The sequence below is a fragment of the Bombus vosnesenskii genome, unplaced genomic scaffold (genome assembly GCF_011952255.1).
Source record: "Bombus vosnesenskii isolate JDL3184/JDL3185 unplaced genomic scaffold, Bvos_JDL3184-5_v1.1 scf7180000014854, whole genome shotgun sequence".
In the NCBI taxonomy this organism is placed as follows: Eukaryota; Metazoa; Arthropoda; class Insecta; order Hymenoptera; family Apidae; genus Bombus; species Bombus vosnesenskii.
Window position 1 is genome coordinate 906,539 of NW_022883686.1, and position 21,020 is coordinate 927,558.

At 40.0% G+C, this 21,020-nt stretch overlaps 2 protein-coding genes across 2 annotated transcripts; one reads left to right on the plus strand and one right to left on the minus strand.

Moving 5' to 3' along the window:
* The first annotated feature begins 1,051 nt into the window (after positions 1–1,051).
* On the plus strand, positions 1,052–3,492 carry LOC117240704 (putative fatty acyl-CoA reductase CG5065). Its single transcript, XM_033506738.1, has 7 exons — positions 1,052–1,297; positions 1,400–1,716; positions 1,816–2,063; positions 2,301–2,484; positions 2,750–2,935; positions 3,023–3,277; positions 3,349–3,492. The coding sequence occupies exons 1-7, from the start codon at positions 1,052–1,054 to the stop codon at positions 3,425–3,427; spliced, it is 1,515 nt and encodes a 504-aa protein (XP_033362629.1). The 3' UTR covers positions 3,428–3,492.
* A 16,449-nt stretch (positions 3,493–19,941) lies between these two features.
* On the minus strand, positions 19,942–20,269 carry LOC117240719 (putative fatty acyl-CoA reductase CG5065). Its single transcript, XM_033506750.1, has 2 exons — positions 20,092–20,269; positions 19,942–20,020 (listed from the first exon to the last, which is right to left on the minus strand). Exons 1-2 carry the CDS (start codon positions 20,229–20,231, stop codon positions 19,942–19,944), a joined length of 219 nt encoding a protein of 72 aa, XP_033362641.1. The 5' UTR covers positions 20,232–20,269.
* Between the last annotated feature and the right edge of the window lie 751 nt (positions 20,270–21,020).

Genomic DNA, 21,020 nt, shown 5'->3' on the forward strand with positions numbered 1-21,020 from the left:
CCAAGGGGAAGGCTTCGGTGTCCTTTCATCTCCGACATATATATGTGTACAGTATTTAACGTATCAAATTTCTATAAAACAGCAATTTCTGAAACACAAGGCTTGGTATTGTAAAGATCAAGCAGAAAACTAATTACAAAACTAGAAGACGTAGAACGTAATGCAATATAATATGCACAATCATGATAATATAAAAATACAGCACATTCTTGAAGATAAACTAAGATGAAAATGGAGAACAAGATAATTGCGCTTTGTTTTTCACACGATAGATTGCCAACAGCTTACCTCGTGCGAATCGTAAAGAAGAAGACTATGACGTTCGGAGATGCAAACTATTCTGCGCGACGTTTTCTAAGAAAAATCATCAATTGTAGATTGAACCCGTCTATTCATAGAAATCTATAACGGCACATAAATAAATAATGAATGCGGATCACGTATGAAATATGTTTATACAGATTTCAAACACGCACGCGTTCACGGGTGGGGACAGAAAAATCACATACGCAACAAGCATTCTTCAGGTGCTACTAAATATAATCGAATACTGTTTCGCATAAACCACACACATTTTCCACACAAATCACTGACCACTGCCGATTACAATATTCACATACATACACCTAAAATAAAAAATGAAAAAGGCAAAGGAAATTACATAAATATTGTTTAAACTAATACTCGAAGGATTAAAAAGGGTATCGTTTCATGGAGCAATGAATAATAATGCAAATTAATGAACAGCCAAATTAAAAGCTGCATTTATTGCGTTGAATAGTTCTTTTTTGGTGAAAATCTACCATAAAGTAAAATGATTCAATTATTATCATTATTTAATTATTTCATTCATGCTAAACGAAACCATAATTATTAAATTATGTTTCTCTTTGTAAAGATTATCTGTAGACTTCTTTATGAAAGTAATGCACAAAAGGGTATCAACTATAATCAATTTTCTATATCATTTAGAACATTTTTCCACTTACTAATTGTTGGGAATGTTAATCTATGGCAAATATAGGGACTGCAAGTGTGAAGATCCTGAAACATGGATACAATCAATAAAAAAACAAATGAAAATGGAATCAATAAAGAACCGAATAAAACGAATTCTCTCGAGGAATTCTACGCCGGTAGTGGGATTCTTGTGACAGGAGCAACCGGTTTCGTTGGGAAAGGTCTCCTGGAAAAACTGATCCGCATATGTCCACGCATCGCTGCCATTTTTATACTAATTCGTCCAAAAACTACCGAGACGATAGAACAACGATTTAAGAAGCTCATAGATGATCCCGTTCGTAAATATATACTTGTTCCATTCAATATTTATGGCTGTCAGGAGCCAAATTGATTAACTTTCTTTTCTGGAATTGAGTTGGTAATTTTTCTTCTTCAGATTTACGATGACATCAAAGCAAAACACCCTTCAACTTTGAACAAGGTTTATCCCGTAAATGGTGACGTGAGTCTGCCAGATTTAGGTCTTTCGCGAGAAGATAGAAATATGTTGTCAGAGAAAGTAAATATAGTGTTTCACGCCGCGGCCACTGTGAGATTCAACGAGCCATTACACGTGGCTGTTAATGTGAATACGAAAGGTACAGATCGTATCATCGAACTTTGGAACGAACTAAAGCATCCAATTAGCTTCGTCCACGTCAGCACAGCTTTTAGTAATGCTAATCTACATGAGATTGGGGAAAAAGTTTATACGTAAGAATAAGTTATACGTAAACGTTGTTCCATGATTTACGAATATTATATTCATAATTATAACGTGAATAATATGTTCACTTATTATCGACTTTGCAGTACGAGCTTGAAACCTTCGGAGGTGATCGATATATGTGACCAATTCGACAAAAATTCGATAAACCTAATGGAAAAGGGGATTTTAAAAACTTATCCAAATACATACGCATTTAGTAAGAATTTAGCAGAGCAGATTGTAGCAAGCAAGTGCAAAGATCTGCCAGTTGCGATAGTACGGCCAAGCATAGTTGGTGCCTCTTTGCAAGAACCATGTCCTGGTTGGATAGAGAATATTTCTGCCTTAACAAGTATTTTCATAGATCTTTTCCGACAGTAATTTTTCAATACTTCTTACATTTCCTAAAAGTGGAGTTAATCGATTTGTTTGTGAGAGGATAAATGAGAGGCTCTCCACTTGATCATCATTATTATAGTTCAAATTTGTTGTTGCTCACAATTACCAGAATTCTTACCAATCTATTTAGCGCTACATTTCTGGTAGTCAAAATTCACAAATAATTTCTAAATCAATTTAATGTTACCAGGTACCATTGTGCTAATCGGCAGAGGATGTGCAACAGCGATACGAGGTATAAGAGAGGCCAGATTGGATGTAGTGCCTGTCGATTTCGTAGTCGACATGATAATATGTACAGCATGGCATGTCACGCTACATCGTGATCATGAGGTTAAAGTATACAACTGCACGAGTAACGCATGCCCTTTTAAGTAATATTTCTTACAAGTATTTTTTAACTAATGTTGTTCGGTTGTTAGAGTATTCCAAAAGTTTCAAATTATTTAAGTAACGTGGACATTAGAAGAGCAAACAAATAGAGAAGATCTCAATATGTCATTAGTTTAGAAAAATGGCGATACAATATAATATTTATGTCATTTCCATAATATTTCCCGAGATACTCGTATGATAATAAACTTTGCTTTAAGTATAATTCTAGTAATTAATAATAATGTTAGTGTTTCAATTGACAAGGTGGGGTCCGATGATAGATGCTATAGTAAAATGTAGCATAGAAATGCCACTAAACGATACACTATGGTACCCAGGATGTTCAGTTGTAGCTAATAGGTATATTTACCACGTTCTGTGTGTAATTCCGCGTATTTTGCCTGCGGTCGTCATAGATATCTTTTTAAGACTTCGAGGTAGTAAACCAATGTGAGTGTTCCATCGATCGTCAAACAACAAGAACAATCGGATAATCTCTGACTTCATCTATAATAATAATTAAAAATGATATTTCAGAATGATGAAACTTTTAAAAAATTGCAACAAGCTATTCACATCGGTAAAATATTTCACCACGCACGAATGGACTTTTCAAAGAGATAACTGTTCCGACCTGGCAAGGAAGGTGAAAATGTTCAACGACCGCGATATGGTCAAACTAGACTTACGAGCTATGAATTGGGAGAAGTATGTTGCAATTTACCAAATGGGAGTTAGGAAGTTTATTCTGAAACAAGACTTTAAGTCAACAGCCCGACAACGATTATCAAGGTGCGTATAAAAGTATCTTCGTATAAAAAAATAGGAATTAATATAAATACATGTATTTTCGGTTATTTCAGGTTGTACTGGATACATCAGATCACCAAAATGTGCAGTATAACGATCTTACTATGGATAATATACCGTGTCGTGTACTGACTATTTGAACCTTATTTTTTCTGTTTAAACCAGAGGAATACAAATTCAATTTTATGAAGAAGGGATTCAACAGCCTTTTCATTTGGCCTTTTCACTCGTTTCCTTTCTAAATATATCCATTTATGACATTGCTTGATTTTTTTATAAAATTTTTATAAGAATGCATGTATTTATACGCAAATGATTTCTGAGCTGTGAACAATTCATCTGCTCACTGACTATGAACATTTTTCCACTGCAATGACAATATTATAATGACAGAAACCTCTATCATCCTTCGCCAAACAAAAGTTACGAGATAGTTGTTCGTTGATAATAATAATTTACCACTGAAAAATCTACTGAGAAATAAACAATGATGATAGAAATTCATTTATAAAATATATTTATTTTAAAATAAATATACTTTAAAATAAAATAGTTCTAAAGTAAAACTTTTCTATGAATCCTTCATTAGTTTTAAAGGCTGACTTTGGTTCTCAAGTTCGCTCACAAACCTTGTTGTTCTTTGACCAGTCGGCGTTAGAATATGTGATACAATCAACGAGATAGAAACTAGATGTCACATTCATGCTGGATAAAATATTATTTCACATAATAAGTAGTAGATAGGTTTCTATTTAAGTTAGATATAAATAGGATATAGGGTTTTATTTCATGAGTATGTATGTAAATAACGCAATATAAGTGATCTGTTACGACCATTCGCGGAGAGACGTGATCGTGTCACGACCGGCATACTTCAAATCCGATGGACTGACGATGGAGATAAAGATGTATCGCTGAAGTGCCTAATGAACCATCAACATCCCAACGGTCCTTCCACCGAAGGTTCTAGAAGGAAGAGCACGTGGCAACGGTCGCGGACGCCTAGTAAATGCATGGACGGTGGGGATGTTGGGGGATGACAAAAGAAAGTAATCGGATCCGATCGAAAGTCAAATCATAAGAGTCAGTCTTAGAAAGTCACGCCTAGAGTTCGGAAGTGGATTGTAAAGTGGATTGTTGTTAGAAAAAAAATAAAGTTTTCTTTTTTTTCTTTTGGTATTTTTTTATTTTACGTGACAGTCGTGAGGAAAACGCGTCAGCGAGAGGCGTAAATTCTCGCTACGATTTTACTAATCGACGCCGCGAAATAGTCGTTCCTCTGTTTCGATTAAGATAACAGGGGTAGTTCAATGAATTTAACACTGTATTAACAGGTTAAGATAAAATAGTATATTTGACAATATTTAACAATAATATGATGAACACACCACAGATTGTTTAACAATGAATACAGTAAATATGTCACAGAAAGTGGACCCGATTTTACGATATCCCTCAATGAATTCGTTAGACTATGCGACTTTAATATTGATCGTCAGACCTTTCGATGTATAACGTTTGACTCTTCAGAAGGGACTGATTGCCCTTCGATCATTTCTTTATCTTCTCTGGGAGACGACCCCCACTACGCTCGGGTCACGTCACCTTTCGCGCCTATGATCACGTATGCCACCTTCTTTATGTGTATGACATAACGGACGGAAATCGACGTTTCCAGAACTCGTTGCTTGGTGACAACTATGCACTCGTAACGTCAATTCACCTCAGAGAGCAGACCATACACCGCGGACAGGATGGCACCCAGATGTCTGCACATCCTTGGCGCGTACCCTCAATAGCCTTAAATACCCACCAGGGGTCTTGGAATTTTTATAGTTTAGGTCCTTCGTCGGTTCGCTTTTGAGTGCCGAAGCATGCAGACGTGTGTCTAGTGCTCTGTGAAGTTCGTAAAACAAAACGTGTCGCCCATCCGTCGAAAGTGAACACAGCCTAGTGTTTCCTACCCTTTAGGGAGAAGAAAATCCCACGCACCTAACCCCAACCCGAATACTAGCCTCATAGTCTCACGACTAGTTATTCATTTTGAATTGACTTTTTTTTTTTTTAACGTGGAGAAATCCTCATGGACACCCGCTAGCGGGTAGTGTCGGGCTCTTACCGACTAAAACTCCACGGTGGTCTATCCTGACACCTGAGTCGAGATGCACCCGGGATCTCTCCCGAATTACTACCGGTTACCTCCGGGCGTCTATCTCCCTGTCGTTATTGAAGGGAGGCTTCCTTGGGCCGTTAGGGGGGGACCACACCCCCTAACGTCTCTTCTGGTTCATCACACTCCTACGGTGGCCGCGGCGGCGCCGGTGGCGGCGTCGCGCCTCCCTGGCGCGTGGTGTTCCTCCGATGTTGTTGTTGCGTCGTCCTCGAAGGATGCCGCGTTCTCGCCCTGTTTCTTTCCGCCCGCTCCTTCGCAAGCATCACCTGCTCGCAGAAAGTGCGAACGGCGGCGAACTCCCGACGCCCTCTGAGCATGGCCTCCACCAACACTTCCGGGGCCAACCTCTCGCCGATCTCGAGCTGCAGGACGCGTCGCTGTTCCGCCCACGCCGGGCAAAACTCCAACGTATGTTGCGCCGTGTCCCCCTCTTCCTCGCAATGGTGACAGGTGGACGTCACCTCTCTGCGAATCCTCAGCAGGTACTCGCCGAACACTCCATGCCCGGTGAGCAATTGCGTCACCCGGAATGTCAGCGGTACCCCGCCTCGCTCTCTCCAGGCGTCCCAGTTGGGAAGCACGGCGCGAACGGCTCGGTGCGGCCGCGCGGCGTCCTCTTCCAGCAGTCGAGAGCGCCATCGCTCCCAGATCTGCAGTTTGGCCTCCTCCCGGATGTTCGGGGATAGCGGCCCGTCCGAGCTCGAGCCCCTCAGGTGTTCGTACACCCGTCGGAGCACCAGGGCCTGCAGCTCGAACGGGGGCGACGCCGCCAGCACGGTCTCCGACGCGTACGACGTCGTTCTGTACCCCCTGGCGATACGGATAGCCGTCGTCCTATGCAGTCTCCTCAGCGCGATCAGGCTGCGCCGACTCGCCGCCAGGTCTTCCGCCCACACCGGGGCCCCGTACAGTACTCGGGACCGAATCACCCCCTCGTAGAGTCGACAAACTCCCACTCCTGCTCCGCCGATGTTCGGCAGGAGGCCGCATAGAGCGTTTGCCGCGGCCGTCACCCTCGGAATTTTCAATTGACTAGCTCGATGATGGCCCAGCAATCGCGACTACCTCCTCCGTGGAAAAAGTGCAACAGATCCCCCCGTACTAATGACGCCAAAACTTTAAAAAGCGAAAAATAGAAGCATCAAAAATAAACACAAACGCCAGCCAGAACGAACAGTCAACAAACCAAGTAACCATATATAACAGATACGCAATATTGGAATCCACAAACGACTCCGTGGAAATTGCAGACCCACGAACATACCAACACACCCAAAAAATCCCGCCCCCCCCACCAATATTTGTTGATGATGTCATCGACATGCAAACGATGATTAAGTCCATAGAGAGAGATATCTGCAAAGAGGACTACAACTTAAAAACTGTTGAGGTTATTCGGTGTGTAAACAGAGAAAACACGTGGATAAATTGTAAGGTAGAAAAATATATTTAAATAGAAGTGAATAAGTAAAAATACAATTTGAGCTGGTCCAGATCCGCACGCTAGCTGTGTTACCTAATAACTGAAAAACCCCGAAGCCAACGTCGCCTGTCTACTGTTTATGGCCTGACTTCGTCGCAATCTTTTGTCTACACGCTGTCGATGGCTTCAGTGCTTGAGAAAACTAAAAAAAGACCAGATGTAGAGTTTTCTTAGAAGCGGTAACCACTTCAACACCCTCCCTAAAACTCTACATCCCTACAAACAATTATCTCAAATTTACAAATTATCTCTTAATATTTTCTAACTCTTGTCGTAAATATCTGAAAATTAATTTGTCAATGCCTTCTCAAGTACATTTGCCAGCCGCCTTTCTCTTTTCCATACAAATTAATTTATTACACAAAAAAAAAACTAGAAGACTAAACAGATCATGTAGAGTTTTTCCTCTTTTTTTTTTGAGAAGTAATAATCACTTCGACACCCTCCCTAAAAACTCTACATGTTTACAAACAATTACCTCTTAATATCTTTTTTACTTTTCAAACCTCACTTTTTCCTTAAATATTCAAATCTCGGTTTTGGCAACGCCTTTGTACATATATCTGCCAATTGCTCTTCGCTTGTTACATACGTTATATCAATTTCGCCTCTATTGTATAAATCTCGCAAGAAATGATATCTTACGTCAATATGCTTACTTCTTTGATGGAATTCTGGATTCTTAATTAATTTCACGGCACTAGTATTGTCTACACATAGCATATACTTAAGGATCTCTAATTTACATTCAAGAAATATTTTCTTTAGCCACATAATTTCTTTCGCTCCTGAGGCTGCACTGACATATTCAGCTTCGGTCGTAGATAGAGCTATACATTGTTGTCGCTTACATTGCCATGTGATGGCCGCATTCGCATACTTACATACAACGCCTGATGTCGACTTTCTTGTTTCTTTGTCGCCTGCATAGTCAGCGTCGCTAAAGGTTTCGAGACTGCCTGCTTTTGTATATAAGAGTCCCATGTCTGCGGTCCCTTTTATGTAGCGCAAAATTCGTTTGACTAATTTCCATTGATACTGGTTTGGATTCTCTAAGTGTCTCGCCGCTATATTTATTGCAAAACTAATATCTGGCCTACTTACGGTTTGTAAAAACATTAAGTTCCCTACGGCTTCTCTGTATGGTGCGTTACAATCATTATCGCCTATGTTACTTTCGTTCCAATTAGTCTCGATAGGTGTAGAAACACTGTTTGCCTCATTCATATTAAATTTTTCCAATATGTTTTCGATATACCTACTCTGATGAATGGATATTGAACCATCTTCTAATCTATTAATTTCAAGTTCAAGAAAACTCTTTACTTCTTTCGAACTCGTAATTTTGAATTCTTTATTTAAATCATCGAAGAATTTATCAATTAAAGATTCGTCTGAAGCTGCTACCAGTCCATCGTCTACGTATATGGTCATCAACATTAATTTTTAAAATTACAAACTGACGGTATGATAACTCGCATATCTACTTATACAAATTTCCGATAACCGAACCTCTTGCTATTATTTTCTGATTTTGTAAAAATATGCAATTGGTCCCTTCCTTTGAAATACAAAAATCTATGCCCCTTCTGGCGACAGATCTAATCGAAAACAGATTTCTTTTCATACCTGGTACGTATAGAACATCGTTCATTGTACATATTACCCATTTGCCGTCCACAAAAGTCTCTACTCTGATTTTTCCTTTGCCGCACGCATCCATGAACGTACCATCGCCGATCTCTATCTTCACCGTGTTATCGAATTCTTCGAAAACGCTGAACCATTCCCGTCGTCCTGTCATGTGATCCGTAGCTCCTGAGTCGATTATCCAAACATCAGGGTTTGCCGTTTGTATCGCTGAGGCACTTCCTAATAGACCAATTCCGCTGTGATCCCGATTTTGGTTTCTAGGTTCCTGGTTGTCTCTACTGTTGCTTCTTTTGTTATTTTTAAAACAGTTTTTGCTGGTGTGGCCTTTCCTTTTGCATATAAAGCATCTAAAGCAATCCTTCTTTAGATGGCCAACTTTTCCACAGTTAAAGCAACTTGGTCCTTGTTTCTCGTATTCACGTTTACTTGACTGCTTCTGCTGTTCCCTTTTATAATTATTACCTTTTGTTACCAGTGCCACCGATGTTTCCTGGTCGTCTTTCTTCCATCTAATTTCTTCCGTCATCAGCCTGGTACTAAGCCTGTCTAAGGTCTTCTTTTCTTCTTCCACGGAATCCCACGCACTGTGAAAATGATCGAATTTGTTTGGTAACACCGATAAAATGCGTGTTATCAGCATTTTGTCGTCAATTTCACTCCCAAGGACTTTCATCTTCGCCGCTATGAGTTCCAACTTTGATAGGTTGTAAGAGACATTTTCAGATTCTTCCCATTTAAAATCGAAGCACTGCTTCTGGACCATATTTAAATTCTCATCCTCATGACTTCATGTCATATACTGTATTCAGCTTTTTCCACATTTCATGTGCTGTCGTGCAACATAAAAGAAGATCCAACGGTTTCTTTCCTACTGAGGTCACGATTAATTTTCTCGCTAATCGATCTGCTTTCAAAAATCTTCCACGAGCGATTTCTTTCTCCGCGCTGTTACCTGGATGACACAAATTCCCTTCACACACGTTGATCAGGTCGTCATCTTCCTCCAAAAGTGTACGCATAACAAAACGCCACTGAAGCCAATTTTTTTCGCCGCGTAACATCTCGACCTTCGCACTTGCTGATTCCATTTTAGCACTATCCCTTATTTTACTAAGCACAACACTTTAACAATTTATTCACTTCACGTTGCTACCTTGCAATTTACAGCCCTGGGCCCATAACCTGTTGAGGTTATTCGGTGTGTAAACAGAGAAAACACGTGGATAAATTGTAAGGTAGAAAAATATATTTAAATAGAAGTGAATAAGTAAAAATACAATTTGAGCTGGTCCAGATCCGCACGCTAGCTGTGTTACCTAATAACTGAAAAACCCCGAAGCCAACGTCGCCTGTCTACTGTTTATGGCCTGACTTCGTCGCAGTCTTTTGTCTACACGCTGTCGATGGCTTCAGTGCTTGAGAAAACTAAAAAAGACCAGATGTAGAGTTTTCTTAGAAGTGGTAACCACTTCAACAAAAACAAACAACAACAAAGTAAAAATCCTGCCGACAAACCCTGACGCATATAGAAGACTCACAAAACTGCTGAAAACCATGAATGCTAACTTCCACACATACCAACTTAAACACGAAAGACCTTTCCTAGTGGTTCTACGCAACATCCACCACTCAGCAAACATAGATGAACTGAAATTCGAACTCTTAAAACACGGCCACGAAGTAATCAACGTTAGTAACATAGAGACAACGTTAGTAACAAGAATCTCGAAAGACTCGTTATCTTTATTATTTATTGACATAAAACAAAAGCCTAACAATAAGGAAATATACAACATCAGTCGTCTAATGAACTCAATAGTAAAATTCGAACCACCGCTTGTCAAAAAAGAGATAGTGCAATGTAAAAGGTGCCAAAGGTAAGGTCACACACAGAAATACTGCAACCATACCCTCCGCTGCGTTAAATGTGCAGGTACACACTCCACCGACCAGTGCACTAAATCACCGGAAACCCCAGCGAAGTGCATCCACTGTTAAGGTGACCATCCTGCCAACTATAAAGGCTGCTCAGCCTCCCCTCCGAAACTTCGGGAAAATCCATAAAAATTATAATTAAAAAATTTGCCGTTATTTTACCCAATTGTATTTATTTGAGATTAGTGACAATGAACTTGGGCTCAAGGCGACAGTCAGTTGCCGAACGTAGCCGCGGTCAACGGGACGAACGCTCCGTCTAACAAAAGTATGGAGTGATAACATAGCCCTCATGAAAAGAAATACCCGTAGAGGTACTCGACAGTAAAAAAAAAAGGTTCCAACGGTTCCCTCGGGCAAAATGATTACCAGATGTCGATGCATCTGCACAGCATAAGTTCAACTAGCCTGAGGACCCGCTATAAACCTTAGGATTTTGTTAACTAAGGTTCTTCGAACGGATAAGCAGTCTTTGCCCCAAATTCACCACTTAACAGCAGCGTCAATTTCCCTCACTTTTCAAATGAAGACATCTCTCCACGAATCCGAGAATGCCGTGCTCTTAGACACACCCATCATAGTTTTCCTGGACAGCGTCACCGTGACGGAAAGTCACTTTTTCGCCGGGACGCGCTCTTGTACGAGTTAACTAACGTCTTGCTGGATAACCATTACAACTTAGACTTGTACGAAGAAACAAGCCTACCAACCCGTTGACCGCGGATGCATTATCGAATCTCAGACCAGAATCACAAGTGTCCACATTTGTACCAATAAACATTAGCTACACCCGCGATGGTAAAGTAAGCAAAGGTTCATTGAACGCCCCCAAAATTCCAACCTGACTCCGACATATATGTCGGGTTATGGTTAGAATTTTGGGCCCGTAACAACTCTTCACGTGAATTAGCCATTGTTTTATAAAGCCAAGATTATATTTACACGTATATACGAGACTACTACAAAGTTTAACGAATATTAGAGTTTAACGAATAATAAGTTTAACAAATAATAAGTCTAATGAATAATAAGTTTAACGAATAGTAAGTTTAATGAATAGTATGTTTTACGAATAATAAGTTTAATGGACGCTATTAACAATGTTTTTTGGGTTCAATCGAATCCACGGTCAACGGGATAACTCTTTACTAAGCGTAAACTAATCTTAGGCGCAAAAATACGATTGTTGAAAATGCTCGATGTGTCACTCGCCAAGGCAATCGCACGAATGCCAGCCTCGTGGAGATTTTTCTCGCTGTACGATTGCCTTTTGTTTTCTATACTCGTTTGGAAGCATCGAGGAGGTTCCAAACGCCCGTTGCTAGGCAGCCTCTGCCTGGAATTTGATACGCACTCGTTGGAAGCATCGAAAAAGTTCCAAACGCCGTTGCTAGGCAGTTTCTGCCTGGAGTTTGATTATTAATACAATGTATGTCCCATTGTATCGACACCTCCGAGGCAACATCACACGTGGCTAGGCCCGCTCCCGAGGCCGCATGCCGCCACAACCACATTTCTCGGAAAAACCATACAACCACTCCAGACCTCCGTTAGGCAAAACGTCCATCCCGTGATCGTGGCTACGTTCGGCGACCAATTGTCACCTCGAGCCCAATCTCGCTATCAGAAATCTCCAACAATTACAGCTATGATAAAATCTAAGCTAGAGTACTAGAGGATGTTCCCAAAATTTCCAAGGAAAGGCTTCGGTTTTCCTTTCATCTCCGACACATAAATAAGTACCCTAAACTAAGAGCCAAAGAGACAACCAATCAAATACCCAAGTCCTCCTAAATTCACTTCAATCTCCTATTCCCAAGCAGTACAAGGAAACCAAAATAATCCGAATAGCCACAGGGACCATTCTGAAAATAGTGTCCTCAGTTCACAAAACATAGACAACGTCTCTAGACTTGAAAACCTAATAGAAAAACAATTTGAACAAATAAATAATTTGCTATCACTATTAACACTCATCATGGATAAATTAATACGCCCCGACGCAAAATAAAACCAAGACGCATAGCTCTTTTGAATGCCAATGGTCTAGCTCAACACAAATTTGAACTAGAACTCTTCCTTAAACAGCAGCAAATCGACGTAATGCTCGTATCTGAAACCGACTTCACCGACAAAAACTATCTGAAAATAAATGGTTATAACTTCTACAATACCTAACATCCCAGTGGAAAGGCCCACGGCGGCACCGGAATCATAATCAAATCCAGCATTAAGCACTACAAACTTCCATCATTTCAGAAAGACTACCTCCAATTAACAAACGTAGCAATAGAGGACTGCCATGGTACAATCACCACTTCAGCAGTATACTGCCCTCCCAGACACTCCATCGCCAAAGAAGACTTTGATAACTTCCTTGATACCCTGTGCAATAGATTCATAGCTGGAAGAGACTATAACGCCAAACATACCCAATGAGGCAGCAGACTGGTCACAGTAAGAGGCAAAAATCTCTTAAACAGCATAATAACCAACAATCTCAACTACCTCATCACATACGAATCCACAGACTGGCCCACTGATACTAACAAAATACCTAACCCCAATCTACTTAACTTCTTCATAACTACAAATATCTCACCAAGATGCGCCCAAATCAACTCCCCGGTTGATCTCTCTTTTGATCATTCCCCCGTGATGGCAACAGTCAGTTCAACAATTATCGAGAATACACCTAATGGCTTTACTCATAACCAACTCACCAACTGGCAGCTCTTTACAGAAGTCTTTAATCACTAAACTTTAGCCTTAATTTCACTAAAAACTAATGAAGATATCGAGGCAGCCAAGGAATACTTAAACAAGAGCATAATAAACGCTATCCGCTCCTTCACACCTACTAAAACTTCTATCAGCAAACGAGAATATGCCCATTACATATTAAAAGAAAAAGGAGAAAAACGTAGACTAAGAAGAGTATGACAAACCCATAGAACACCGGATGACAAACGCAAACTAAACAACGCAACTAGAAAGCTAACCAAAATCATAAAAAATTATAAAAACGACTGCTTTCATAAATATCTCGCCAATTTGTCCCCCACAGCTGACTCCAACTACTCACTATGGAAGGATCCCAGGAAACTCACGCGCCCCCCGTAAATAATCCCTTCAATCCGCCGTCCGCAAGGTGGATGGGCGCGTAGTAGCCCTACAGAAAAAGCCAACCTGTTTGCTAAATACTTGTCTAAAGTATTCAAACCCCATTCCTCCAAAACTGCCGCGGACGTTACTGAATACCTGCGCTCTCCCTTCCAAATGTTCCCTCCTATTGAACCCTTCACTTCTGCAAAGATTATAGAATCAATCAGTCGCCTAAATCCCAAGAAAGCAGCAGGGCACGACCTAATAGGCAATAAAGCAATCAAAAAACTTCCCATAAGGGATTGCATTCATCACATCGATTTTTAACGCAATTCTCCGCCTTGAATACTTTCCTAAGGCCTGGAAAATCTCACTGATTACTCTCATCCCTAAAACCGGAAAACCGATATATGAAACTAGCTCTATCGCCCAATTAGTCTTTTACCTATCCTGTCTAAGCTATTCGAAAAGATGCTAACGAATCGACTCCTTCCACTCCTAGAGGATTTGAAAACACTCCCAGATCATCAATTCGGCTTTCAGAAACAACATTCAACAGTAGAGCAAATCCACCGCATAACTCATACGATCAGCCAAACGCTCGAAAAGAAAAAATATTGCTCAGCGGTATTCCTAGACATTCAACAGGCATTCGACAAAGTATGGCATGAACGGCTACTATACAAACTTAAAAAGATCCTACCTCACCCCTACTACTCCATCCTAAAATCCTACCTAACCAATAGACAATTCATTGTTAAATGCCTAGACGCCACTTCCGCAACATTCCCAATAGAATCCGGCATACCCCAAGGTAGTGTCCTCGGACCCCTACATTTGCTGACGACACAGCGCTATTAGCTTCCCACGCAGACCCGGTAATTGCTTCATCCACTCTCCAGCGATGTCTCGACTCCATGGAAAAGTGGTTTCATAAATGGGGCTTCAAAATCAATGAAAAAAATCCTCACATGTAACCTTCACGCTCCGAAAACAAACCTGCCCCCACCATCAACAATACAACAATTCCTGGCAAAGACAAAGTCAGATCTCTGGGCATGACCCTGGACAGGAGTCTAATCTGGAAAAACCACGTCACAGACAAAACGAAGCAACTAAAGGACAAACTCAAAAAATTCTATTGGCTCACGGGCCGACGCTCCAAACTAAACACACAAAATAAAATTACCCTATATAAGACCGTAATAAAACCTATCTGGACCTACGGAATCCAACTATGGGGAACAACAAGTAATTCTAACATTGAAATACTTCAACGCTTCCAATCGAAAACGCTAAGATCCGTATAAATGCGGTATGTCTCCAACGAACTAATACATGGTGACCTTAGGATACCAACAGTCAAAGAGGAAATAGCAAAATATAGCGACAGATATAGCAAAAGAGTCAACAAACTCCGAAACCCCCTAATTACTGGACTACTTAATACGTCTGACCAGATCCGCAGGCTGAAAAGACACTACCCGCTAGACCTAAACGCTAGATTCAATTAGTTATCTAAATTAAGTAATATTTACTTATTTATAATACTTATAAATTATACTTATTTATAATAAGTATTAACTTATTATAAGTAATTAGCCATGTCACTGCGCCACGCCAGAAAAAATTACTGAAAATTCTCAATGCGAGAATTGATTGTAAATTTTAATAAATATAAAAAAAGAAAAAAAAGGTCCTTCGGACCAAGCAAGTATCACTTGCCTTAGATTTCCCTTTACGTTTATTGTCTACCACGTGTTAGCTTAGAAAGTTGGTTTTCTCCACATCTGGTATGTTCCGTTAGCAACTTTCTCGCGAGGGCGGCTAAAACCCTTCCTGGTCCACCAACCGTCTTATTATCCAATCGGAGACGGTGTCTACTGCCCTCACTTCCTTAACCAAAATTGTCATCAACAAATCCGATAGTCCCATGTCCTTAGACACACCCACCACTAGCTTTCCTCAGACACAGTATCGTCAGTAAAACTTCACTTATTCTGTATCCTTAGAATAGTCAACATATCTTCACCGGTCTCTACCCTTATAACAGTCGCGTACTTAACGTATCATTCTAACTAAGTTTTACATAACGTGGTTCGAGTGAATTGTGACTTATGTTAATTCAGTCTGTATTCCGTTGTGATTGCTGAATTCGTAATAAAGTTTAACTAAAACAAAATTAATAGTTGTGTTACGACTCAGCTATTTTATTTCATCAACCAACCCTCAAGTTTACGTGACACGCTCGTCGATACATTGTATATCTACCGACGGGCAGGTAAGACGATACGTCTGCGACACTGTAGGACCAGGAGTGATGGTTAGAAATACGGCCTATAGTAAGCCTCGTGGCGTAACATGATCAATGATTTGTACAGAAATTTTGTGTGATTCATAGAAGACAACGTATTGCCACATTTATTAACAGCTCATAAATTTGTAATGCATACGTTGTTTTTCTGTATAAATATTGCTACTTTTGTTACGATTTATCTGGGAACAGTTCGGCCACCGCAGTGCGTGTGTGATTTTCCTACGCTAGGTAAACTTGTAAATAAATTGTTTACTTGTATATTTGTTTATTAATTATTTATGAAGGCGAAGGTTCAGAGGAAATACTAATCCTCTCTATTCGAAAACACCCTGGCGCAGTTTACGATATGATGTTACGGATTTTAATGAGCATGCAATTACACGCATGAGCGTGTAAGGAAATGAAGCCAAGCACAAGGATATATGGTTCGCAAACTACTCCTTCCACTCCTTAAATTGGCGTTATTCACAATATATTTTCAGCAACTAAGTGAAAAACTTGGCGATTCAGAAATTAATATTACGGCATTTAAATCCACATCAAAGATAAATCGGCCATGTGTTCCTAAAAAATAAGATTAATTATCGCCTTTACTGATACATATTCGCTAAAGTGTTTACATAAAATATTTTAAATCGATCACCGGCCAATACCAGACAAAACTTATAATTTTAAAAAATTTGTCGAATTCAAACACTCCAAATGGTTATGGCACTTAGTGAAACCCCTAACATCAGATGCTACTTAAGTTCCAACTACACTTTTGTGCCATATAATCAATGCCGTAACATCCTCAATCAGCAAATATCAAGATTCAGGTTCGCGAAAGACTGCATGCTATAATTTGAAGGATTTGATAATAAAAATATTGAAATATGTATAATTTTGTATGCTGAACTGGGTTAAATGCGTAGTAGAGATACTTGTATGTGGGTGTCAGTATGCGGAGGTATGTGTGTGCGCGGCGTCTTGAAAACAGTCGGGTAACAATCGGGTATAGAAGAAAGTGCCGAGACGCGTGCAAGCGTGTATCGATGACTATCTTAGAAATCGTCCATAAAACAAATATATAACTATTTTAATATTAATTCCAAGTGTAAATTTAGTGTTCCTATAACATTATTTCGGCTATCAAGATCCACAATTCTCAACAAAAAATACAACTTTTTTTTGTCATATGTATTGCTCCCATAATTTTTCAAATGAACATGATTAATGTAATTTCTTCAAACAATTTTGAAAATTTGTTATTAATAGGAGCAGTTTCTTTCAATACGCTGGAAATCATGAAATTTACAAATTAACAAATTTTTATCTGTGTTTAACTGATTTTGAAATAACCTCTTAGGGCTTGAACTTTAGAGAGTGGTTTCATCTTTCAAACGTGAGCTGCCAGATCTAGAAAGGATAAAAAGGATAAACCTGCAAAGTTATATCGAAATCATCGTCTGACCGATTGCCACCTTCTCTTGTTAGTAGAAAATTTTCTTTTGATTTTATTATGGCTTGAAACTGTCGTGGTATTGAATTTATCAAATTGATGAGTACTCTATTGGAAATATCTTTCCACTCTCCTAAAAAAAGCCTCCTTTAAATGATTTCTTGATGAAATATGATGACTCAAAACTTGTTACATTTTTCATCACGCAACGAATCCCATTCGCGATAGCAGGCTTATTTTTAGTAGATGATAATCCTTCTTCTGCTATTACGATAGGCGCTACATTCGCAAGTGTATGACATTTGCTTGTTATATTTTTGTCGCAATCATCACTTGTCGATATCAAGAGTATTATTCCCGTTCTTTCTTTCAGATTGATGCCTTCCACAGAATTCACAGGGGTGAGAAATAAACAAATAGATATTACAGGAAAATAGACACAAAAGAAAACACATAACCGATGCAGAGAAACACAAGCAGATAATTGTTCTACAACACACTTGGTGGATATCGGCTATAAACACATGTGCGCCATTCTGTGTCCGGGTGCAGAATCCATTTAAAAAAAAACCTATGCTAATTAAAATGCCGAGCGCATACGATTAAAAATATATTGATGTGGATTTACCGTCACGCGCAGTAAAGATAGACTTGTTCGTCCGCTTCGCGGAGTAACGCGTCCGCGGTAGAACGCGCCAACAAGGGTCGTAAATTCTCGTTACTTGTATGATACTTGAGAAATTTAAGGTCCTTGATTATAAAAAATGCTAAAATTTATGACAGATCTTAGGATTATTGCAGGTCCGACTAAGGATGTTGACACATCTGGTGATTATCTAGACCGATGGATGGAGTATGGTTTACGTGGAGGGTCCCAAGACTTGTACTTTAGTATTTTGTAAAACACAGGAAGTAATGATATTGGCCTGTAGGATGCAGTTTGCTGTGTGTCTTAGTCTGGATTAGGCAACATTATGATCTGTGCTAGCTTTCATGGATTGGGAAAGTATGGTATTCTTAAAATTGCATTGAATATTATTTTGATTAAACATATTGCTTTTGAGGGAAGGTGTTTCAAGATTTTACCATTGATTTGGTCGATTCCTGGTGCTTTATTGTTTTTTGTTTCCTCTGTTATGATTCTAATTACTTGTTTTATTAGGCATGGTATAGTGCTTGCAGTCAGCAGCAGAGCAGTGTCGGACTCTTACCGACTGAAACTCCACGTTGTACTGTCTACGCGTGTGACAAGAATGCCCCGTAGTCTCGGTCTTTGCGAATTACTACCAGTGCATTCTCCACAACTCTTTATCGAGCCGGTCCTAATGTATTGGCACCAGTGGAGGCCATTGTCCCTGGCGCCATTCTCCTTTTAGTCACGTCAGCCGACACCCAGCAAGGATGAGAGTTTCCCTTTCTCTGCCTTTCTGCCTGCTCCTTTACGAACATAGCTCGCTCGCCGAAGAGGCGGAGAGCCTCATATTCCTGCGGCCCGCTCAGCATCGCTTCTACGCTCGCCCAGGGGGTCAGTCTCTCGCCTATGAGTGTAACGCAGAGTGTAGCGGGGCAACTCCCACGCCGGACGAAACTCCAGCGTGTGCTGCGCCGTGTCCCTTCCCTCTCCGCAGTGATGGCAAATATCTGTCGTCTCCCGCCTGATTTTCCTCAGGAACTCGCCGAATACGCCGTGTCCAGTGAGCACCTGGATCATCCTGAACGTGAGCGGGAGGCCATTGGGGCTTCTCGATGCCTCCCAGTTTGGGAGGACGGCCTCGACGCCTCGATGTTCGTCTCCCTCGTTGATCAGCTGAAATCGGAGTTTTAGTTGGTAAGAATCCGACACTACTCTGCTTTTGCCGCTTATCAGCAGCAACGGAGTGCCCATGAGGATTTCTCCACGTGCAAAAGAAAAAAGATGTCAATAACAAGAAGGGATCATATTTAAAAACAAAATCCATAACAATAAAAACGTGGCCTTAAATGTCCATTAGCCGAAATTAAAAGTAAAAAAGAGAAATGTTACGATCTGGTGTTGATCTTCGGCGTTCGTAACAGTTACGTGTTACTCTAGGTATCGAATCTTAGATTTCTCGAATCATATTTAGATCAAAACAGTAGTTGCTGACATCAGAAATAGTTATTAGAAAGGATTGAATGGAATGATTTCAAAATTGTTTCAAAAATTAACGAACGTGAATTGAACTATTCGAAATAGTTTAACGAATATTTCTGGTGACAGCAACTATCGTTTTGATTTAAGTATTATTCCAGAAACCTAAGATTCGACACCTAGAGAGACACATAATGGTTATGAAGATCGAAGATCTACATCAGATCGAAATATCATGTGTGAATTGTTTATAAATCTGAAGCTGTTCGCGTGTAAATATATGCATCATTATCGAGCAATGTCATAAATAGTTTTATTTAGAAATGAAACGAGTGGAAAGACCAAATGAGAGGGATGATAAATCCCTTCTTTATAAAATTCTATTTATATTGTTTTTGGTTTAAAAACAAACAAGTAGCGTTCAAATAGTCAGTACACAAAACATAATATTATCCACAGTAAAATTATTATACCGGACATTTTGGTGATCTGACGTATCCAGTACAACCTGAAATAACCGAAAATTTATGTATTTAAATTAGTATCTATTTTTGTATACGAAGATACTTTTATATACACCTTGATAACCGTCGTCGGGCTGTTGACTTAATGTCTTGTTTCCGAATAAATTTCCTAATTCCCATCAGGTAAATTGCAACATACTTCTCCCAATCCATATCTCGTAAATCTAGTTTGATCATATCGCTGTCATTCAACATTTTACTTTTCTCGCCAAGTCGGAACAGTTATCCCTTTGAAAAGATAAAATATTCACATTGGTTCGCGGAGAGACGCGATCGCGAGGAAGCGCGCCAACGGGAGTCGTAAATTCCCGTTACGATTATAGAATCGACGCCACGAAATGATCGATCTCCTATTTCAGTTATGATAATAGAGGTGGTTGAACTGATTATAACCCTGAGGTAACAGGTTACAATTTACATTTTATTCCAAAAACTTGTAGATAAAATAGATACACTCGGTGCGTATAGATATACGTTAACTAGATGACTGATCTAATGTGGATATAGATCAGTGCCGAGATGTTGACTAATCTGTAGTCGTTGAACCAATAAAGTTCGGTGCTCTCTTGCTGGGTGTCGGTGTCTCACCATTAGTCGCTTGTGGGTGGAAATCCCAGGAAGGACGGGAAAACCCACTTTTCCCCACATTTACCTGATGGAGCAATAACCATAAGGAACCTCTTGACTCGAAGGTGTTTTATGGCAATTAACGGACTTAACAGTAAAATCGAAAAGCTTAGTTTTATGACAGTTCCTTATGATTATTACGGTCCGATGAATTATATTTGCACCGCTAGTGGCCACCTCGACCGAGAGATGGATTTCGGGCTATGCAAAGAGTCGCCGGACGTAACACCCTCCACCCGTTCAGAGGCTACCGATCAAAAGTTCTATAAAGAGAAATTAATTGAATTTCCCACCCAACTCATTGTCGATTGCTGGTTGACCTTAGTCCGCTGGATCGTGTTGGCTCGCTAGTGAGAC